Source organism: Cryptomeria japonica, chromosome 3 (assembly GCF_030272615.1).
Source record: "Cryptomeria japonica chromosome 3, Sugi_1.0, whole genome shotgun sequence".
Lineage (NCBI taxonomy): Eukaryota > Viridiplantae > Streptophyta > Pinopsida > Cupressales > Cupressaceae > Cryptomeria > Cryptomeria japonica.
The window spans coordinates 251,116,930-251,125,435 of record NC_081407.1 but is presented as its reverse complement, the minus strand read 5'-3'; the positions used below and the strand labels follow the sequence as shown (position 1 = coordinate 251,125,435).

Genomic DNA, 8,506 nt, shown 5'->3' with positions numbered 1-8,506 from the left:
TTCAAATGATAGTCCCCTTATCATTTGCATGAATATAGGGGTAGAAGAGGCATATTGAATATGGATGCTATGATGTAATGACTTGGCTATATATATGGTTGGAATGCCCACCAGAAACATATGATGTCTCACATTATATTATTTTCTAGCCAGTCTAGCACTAGTTTTCATCACTAATTATTCATCACAAAATATAGATACCATCCATTTCATCATTGTTTTGCACGCACACAACTAGACGAATGATTTAGCTATTCCTCCCCTGGATATCTGAACATGGCTTAGCTATTGATTCGTTCCACTAAAATAGTAAATGAAAAGATGAGGTTGGCTCTCCTCAACCACATTTGTCTAGAAAGGTGTCAATTGTCTTGAAAATTTCTTTTGAGTGGAAATGCTTGTGTGGGTATCACTGTCAATGCCACTATGGTAGACTTAAACAACACCACATTGTCCATGATCCAATTACCTGTCATAAAATGCAATTACCATCTGCTACTCATTTGGACCTCATAGTATTATGTTGAAGAATGTGTTGCACATTCTAATTACTACATGCAACCCCTCCAAAGACTAATCTACATATCTTCAATAATTATAGATCTATATTCTCAAGAACACCCTTGCATAAGGTTTGAAAGTCCACTCTTCCATTGCTCACAAGTGATTCACATTTGCTACACATACAACTTTTTATAATAAGATTATTTATATGTATGTCAAGTGTGGGAGTTTAGTAGATTTCCATTAAGTATTGAATTTTTTTTATAGATGTCATAGTTGCAATAGTCATGGTAGACATATATGCAAAATGTGGAAGCATAAACAAGGCACATAACTTGTTCAACAAAATGCCTCAAATAAATGTGTCCTCATGAAGTGCAATAATCATAGAGGGTGGGAGGTGAGGGGCAACAAACTTATCCTATATCCTCCCTGGGTAAAAGTGCAAAACTATGTCACGTTTTAGGCCAACTTATCAGAACAAGTGAAGTTAAGAAATTCTAACTAAAAATTAATTTTATTCAAGCATATGGTCTATAGAGATGCATTACAACTATCTTATACATGGGCCACGACTTTTCCAATTGGAATTATCTATTAAATATATATTTTATACCACTTGGGGTCTAATTACCAAAAAAAATAATTCAAAAACTCAATGTTTCAACAATTCCTACTCTTATAAATAATATTTTTTTCAAAATGTAAAAATACCCTTTTATAGATCTATAAGTGAATTTTCTAAAATATATATCTTTTAATATTTTAATTAGTTTTTATATTTTATATTTTATTTTTATTGAAAGTAGGTCATCAGCACTAAAATATAATATTGATTATCTTATAAAGGAAAAATACTAAAATTTATTTAAAATTTTTGAAAAAAATAAATGCACTAGAGAAAAGAGTTTATGTCAAGATGATATAATTATTTTATAATTTGGATAAATAATTAAGAAAAAAAGTGACACCAAATAGAAAGAATTATATTTCAGTGCACAAAACTTTTCAAATTTATTAAAAAATATATATACATAAAAAATATTTAAATATATATTTTTGCACTAAAGTTTCAAGTTATTAATATACACAAAAAAAATTGAAGAGAAAAAGGTAAAATTTACTATATAAAGTGTGACACCTCATGTAACTTCAATTTCAATATTTTATCAACAACTAACTTATAGTGTTTACTTACCCACTATCATGGTTGAGGGAGTCTAGAAAAACCCTACTTTAGGTTGTGGGAGATTTATAAAATCCACTCTTAAGGTTGAGGAAGCCTAGAAAAACCCTATATCTCTTGTTCTTTCCAAGGCTAGAATGGATGCTGAAAGTTTCCAAGGGCCTAGTTTGGTTAGTTCTTTCTTTTGGATATGTTTAGGCTTGGTTTGTTGTAGCCTGAAGAAGTTGTTATAGGTTATGGGAGCCTGGGAAAACCCTTCTTGTTGGCTGAGGGTGCCTGATAAACCCTTGATCTATGCCTTTTGAGGTTTTGGTTTGCTGATTTTGTCTGTTTGTTTTGGCTAGCCTGGTTTGTATTGTTTTATACCTGATGTTTGGTTGGTGCTTGGTGTGTTGTAGCTATTGTGTTTTCTTGCTTATTTCTTTTGTAGCCTTTTTCTAAGATCTGGATGTCCGTAAGTTTAGAAGGTTTCGAGTCCTTTCTAAAATATGTGGTTTGCTGCCAAGTAGTCCTATCTATTCTTCAATGGCAGCTCTTTGTCTGTAAAGGGTTTCGGGGCCCCTTCAAAACTTGTTTTACCCTAATAAAAACCTTATAGTATTTACTTTATAAGAAAGTATATGCAAATAATTTTTTAGATTTTTTTAAAAATTACAAACATAAAATACACATAAATAATACATTTTATTAGTTTACATCATTTCAAAATTTAAAACATATATTTCACTTTCTATTGATTCATTGTAAAAAGTTGAATCAGCATTGGCCATTTTCTTTATAAAAGTGTAACACAACTTTGTGCTTTTACCGCCACCCCACACCCCTCCTCGGGTGGTGGGAGAATTATAGAGGAGGGAGTTGGCTTGGGCACCTTATCCATTTTGTTCATTTCACCCTTTCTACACGAAGAAATAAACATATTTTCAGTATTTTATTACTCATCTGAACGAAGTGAAATTTACCCCCACTCATCAACTCTAATTTTTTGAGACCTGCCCACCACCCAAGCCCATAAAATTTTAGGGACCAGAAAAACCCGTAAGACCTCCACAAACAGTAGGGGCCCTCTAGAATAATTAATCATCTTGCTAGCCCTCCAATTCTACTTGGTGGGAGGTAATTTTAGGCTACCCCGACCCCAAATATAACAATTCTTGGTTGGCATGAGATGTTCATTAATAGCTAGTTGGTCATGCTCCTCCTCCAGAAGTTGTTATTCTACAATGTGTCAGGCTCTCTGATTGCTAGTCAAAGAAATTACATCTATAACGGTAGGCTCTTGGACTGATTGTCTAAAACAAATGCTCCTCGGCCAACCTTGCAGAATCTCCATTTTTTAATGATAGTCCTTATCTTTGCATCAGTATAGGAGTAGGGGAGGCATATGGAGTATAGATGCGATGATGTGATGCCTTAACTATAAATATTATGCCCACTGAAATCGTATGATGTCACATTAGATTATTTTTCCAGCTAGTCTAACACAAGTTTTCATCGTTGATTATTCATGATGAAATATAGATACCATCTATTTGACCACTGTTTTGCATGCACACAACTAGACGAATGATTCAGCTAATCCTCTCATGGATATTTGAACATAGCCTAGCTATTGATTTATTCCACTTAAAATAGTAAAGGGCAAGATGAGGTTGGACCTTCTCAATAGATTGTCTGTGAAGGTCTCGATTCTCTTAAAAAATTCTTTTGAGTGAAAATGCTTGTGTGGTTATTACTGTCAATGCCACTATGGTAGACTTAAACAACACCACATTGTCCATCATCATAAAATGCCATTACCATCCGCTACTCATCTTGACCTCTCACCATCATGTCGAAGAATGTGTTGCACATTAAGCTTACTACACAAAACCCCTTTGAAGACTAATTTACATATTTTCAATTATTACAGACCTGTATTCTCAAGAACACCCTTTCACAAGGTTAAAAAGTCCACTCTTCCGTCGCTCACAGCTTTTTATAATAAGTTTATTTACATGTATATCAAGTGCACGATTTTAGCACGCATTTTCGTTAAGCATTTGTAAAAAATTTCAATGTCATAGTTGCAACAATCGTGGTAGAAATGTATGCAAAATGTGAAAGCATAGACAAGGTGCATGACTTGTTTGACAAAATGTCTCAAAGAAATATGTTCTGATGGACTGCAATGATCGGAGGTTATGCACAAAAAGGGACTTAAAAAAGCAATTAGTAGGGTAAAACGATAATCCACAACTTTTGGCAACATACTACTTGCTTGTACCAAAATGGAAGCTTCGGAATAGGGTATGCACATCCATCAAAGAAAAATGGAAGGGGGATTTTGTCAGATATTATAGTTGGAAATGCTTTGTTAGACATGCATGCAAAATGTGGAAGCATCGACAAGGCACACTAACTATCTGACAAACTGCCTAAAAGAAATGTGGTCTCATGGAATGCCATGACGATATGCACATAATGGCTTCATTGAAAAGGATTTAGAAACTTTCAAGAAAATGCAATTAGCACCTGTGTAAAGCCAAATGTCTGCAACGAACTCAGTTCTTCCCTCAGCAAACTTGACTCGAGCTCTGCGCTATGCTTTGTTTCCTCTGCTATACCCTACGTCAATTTCTTATATCATTACCTCACCTGTGAATATACGTACCTTGTAATTTAGAAAGGACCAGCTCCAACCCTTCCTTTACTTGGCAAAGGGTGGAATATGTATCATATCCAATGTGGCATTTCAAAATTAAAATCTCTCTTATGTGGATTCTTTAATATTTCAATTTTGATCTTCAAATGCAAATTCTCCTATTCACATGCAGCTTACAAATTGTCCATCTTCTCCTCCCCCAGTTTCAAGTCTGTCACATGTTTTATGTAAGTTGCAAAGGAATTTTTGGCTCAAAGTAGTAGCTCATGTTGATGAACCACTCTATCAGGTGCTTCACCCTTTAGCCTATAATTCTGCCAACTTGTGTTTGCATATGAGTGAAATATGTTTATAGATATACATTAGTGTATGTAAACATAAAACTTTTAAGTGTGTAATTCACAATTGAGGCCAATCTCAACTAAGGAAATCCACCACGTCATTCATATTTTGTAGTAAGTCTATAGTCTACACCCAAGGTAACCCTTGTGCCTAATATCAACCCTAAAAATTTAGTAAAATAAACTTGGATAAGCTAAAGGGGTTGTCTTTCAGGTCGCCACCTTTGTGGAAAGTCCCAATGTGATTTCTTTCTATTTACCTCATATATTCTTCAAATATTATATTAGTGTTTGAACTTCAAGACTAGAGTAATCCAAACTTAACTAATCCACTTAAACTCAGAGTGAGCTTTATGGAGCATTTATTACACCACAAACTTTTCTCCACATATTCATTAGACATACAACACTTACTTAGACGTTTACCCTATTTTCAATACACCAATTCACTTACCCAAAACTCGACTAGCTAACAAAAAGAAAACAAAGGAATCTACAAAGTTGTCATGCAATTCATCCTCACAGTTCTTAAATTCCCCAAATTGATAGGCAATAGCACTTTCTTGGAGTAGTAGTCAATCTAAGAAACATGAACTATAGAGAAATCCCATTGAAAATGTAATGCATTTTAAGATTATAAATTAGTTATTACACTATTTTGAATGAAAATTATAATATAATATTAGTGTAAGATTGAAATTATAATATTCAGCTATTTTTATATTACAAATTCAATTTACTTATATTGTACACAATCAATCATAACAAAGGCAATTTTTATTTTTTTTATGATTTTTTCACCCTCCAAATAAACTGTCCAAACTATATCTAACTAACCATTACACCCCATTAGAATACAAATGCTAATTTATTTAGCTTGACTACCCCAACCACTTCCACCTTGTATGACGACTGCCTAACATTTCATCTTAAGCTTTATAGCTCCACAAACATTGTGTTCCGCGAGGGCATTTGTTTGTTTGGAGGTATTTAGTCAACTCCATTATTCGTTATGACGTAGTAAACTTAGCCCTTAAGTTATGCCGTGTCAACACATCAATGCCCTTTCAAAGCCGTTTTCATTTCAAATGATTGTCTTGTACTGATAATTTTCCCACTTTCAAGTTGAACACTATTAAGACATAGGTATCCCACCCAATTTGACGGTCGAACTTCTTGTCAGCTAATTTGTTGTCGTGTAATATTTTATAGTTAAATGTGTTCGAATCATAATAATAATGGAATATAATTCTGTTCAAAGTTTATATTTTATTTATATAAATATTATTTAAATACAATAAAGCTAAATAAATTATTCTATTTATAATAAAATTTCAATTATAAATTTTTATTATTGTTTGTGTAAAATATAAAATTATAATAAATATCAAATAATCAAATTTCAATCATAATGATAAATGATTATTTTTTAAAAATTATATTTAAATATGGATAAATTCTATCATATAACATTGTATGGATCTTTATGTAAAAGAAATGTAATGTTTTTTCCATTTAATACAAGGGTGCAATCCATCATTGAATTCTTGACAGCTCACAAGTTCAAATCTTACAAAGTTAGGATATGTATATATTGAATTTAAAGCATAGCTAGATGCCTCCTTTGAATCCCATAAGTCATCTACACTCAAAATGAGATCATGACACTGTTAGCTTTGAGACACTGTGGAATACTTCGTCGTTTTGAGACAAGCGGCTTGACAAGTTTCCTTAGCTTGAAAATTTATAAGTAAGAAGAAGACGACACTTTTAACGTCCACAAGGCTAAGAATAGCCTATGGAGCAGCCTGTCCAATCAAAACCAACTTCTGCACATCAGTTCTTTGCCTATGCAAGTTGATGATGAATGCCCCAACTTTTCAATACACTCCTTGCTGAATAAATTATAACACGAGCTAGTAGTTAAGATATTAATAAACTTATCCCTGTTGTCTTTGAGTGCATCACACTCTAAGATAGAATGCTTTTCAGTTTCCACTTTCCATGCAAAAAGTGTAAACTCTTTTTTCACAAGCCTCTTTTTAGCCTTTTCCACTGCACAATCTCACAGCAGAATTGATAAATTGATGAGAGTTAGTTCTAAGCTAAGCAATAAGAATTTTAGGTCTCCATGATATATTAGCCTTTATATAAACTTTTGAAAAATGATCACACTAAACTCATTCATATAATATTAATTTTTTCTTTCATAACCAAATATCCAAATAGACTTTATTTAGAGTATTTTTTTCTCTTAGAATATGTCATCCTAGCTCGGGAACCTTCGCGTGTGCTTCCTCTCCAACAAAGCAGACGGCGAAATTGGTCAAGGGGAACATTTAAGATCATTTATTGTTCTGAGACAGATTTGGTTAAACAGGATCCCCAGTATAATAGAAGCCATGCAAGTTCCAACTGTTAAGCGGGATTTGAAAGCTGGGCATAAGTATAATGAAGCCCAGTACCCCTGCAGTCAATACTCTTCACAGCCCATGTTAAATTTTGACAATTACAGTGACAAATCTGAGTTGGGCAGGGAAACAAATCAGGCGGAAACAGATCTGTTTGCTCTGACGTCAAAGCTTTATTGCCTTGGTCAGAAAGCCCAGCAGCTAGAGCAAGTTTTCAGAAGTCAATCGCTGTGTTTATCAGGGCAAGATTTGCAGCAGCAGCAAGCGAAATCATCCCTGAATTCAATCCTGAGCGAGGTCATTTACACATCGTTTTCAATTCTGTCACAATGTAAAATCTTATGTAATCCACAGAAGCCACCGAAGGAAGAGGAAGAAAAGAAAGTAGAAATTATAGAGATCAACGAAGATGGTCTTCTGGCAGAGCATGTCCATTTCTGCAAGATCTGTGGGAAAGGCTTCTGTCGAGATGGGAATGTTCGTATTCATATGCGATCCCACGGGAGCCAGTATAAAACCCAGGAGGCGCTCAAGTCCAACATGCCCAAGGCAACAAAATCGCATTTTTCATGCCCCATTGAAGATTGCAGGCGGAACAGGGGTCATCCCAATTTTAAGCCGCTGAAATCCATGGTCTGCCTGCGGAATCATTACAAAAGAAGCCATTGCGCTAAGATGTATTCCTGCAACAAATGTGGAAAGGAGTTTTCTTTTGTGACAGATCTAAAAACCCATGGAAACAAATGTGGACACTATTCCTGGTGCTGCTCCTGCAACACCACTTTTTCTACCAAGGATAAGCTGTTTCGCCATGTTGCCCTGTTTCAGGAAGGTCACAAGCCTGTCTTTCCCTCTTCTGCTTTTGCTCCTCTGAGCGGAGCAAAGCTAAGCAATGGAAAAATCTTGGATTATTGTGCACCAGAAGGTCTGTCTACTTTAGCAGAAGGCCCGCGTGGTTATAGCGGTGATGAAGATTTATTGATGTCTGACAAAAATTTAGATGGGATACAACAAAGTGAATACACGGAGCAGGAGAATGCGTTTCCTTTCTTTGACGAGTATGGAGAGGAGAACGAATCGTATGGATCCCTCTTTTGGTCAGATGCAGATCTGCCTTGGCCCTAGGCAATTGCAAATTTGCAGGTGAATCTTTTCCAAATTCTTTTGAATAACATAGGGCAATTAATTTGTTTTTGTACATTTTACATATAGATTATAGTTCTATTCATATTGAGCTCTTTGAAGAATTTTTTTTTCGTATTTGCCATGGTCTTATATGGTTGCTTCATCTGTATTTGCTCTTTATAAGAATGATTTGCTATAGTGTAGGGATAGAATATAAATTATGGAAAAAAATTATATCTAATATTTTTTTATGTACATTTGATCATATTTATTAATAGATTTTAATTCATTATTC

General features: G+C 34.3%; 1 protein-coding gene across 1 annotated transcript; it reads left to right on the top strand.

The window, feature by feature from the left end:
• Positions 1-7,077: 7,077 nt before the first annotated feature.
• On the top strand, positions 7,078-8,211 carry LOC131874073 (zinc finger protein STAR3-like). The gene has a single exon (XM_059217296.1). It carries the CDS (start codon positions 7,078-7,080, stop codon positions 8,209-8,211), a length of 1,134 nt encoding a protein of 377 aa, XP_059073279.1.
• The last annotated feature ends 295 nt before the right edge of the window (positions 8,212-8,506 follow it).

Bases quoted from the DNA above. Each gene is read 5' to 3' on its own strand.
- LOC131874073 (XM_059217296.1), top strand. From the start codon at position 7,078: ATGCAAGTTCCAACTGTTAAGCGGGATTTGAAAGCTGGGCATAAGTAT.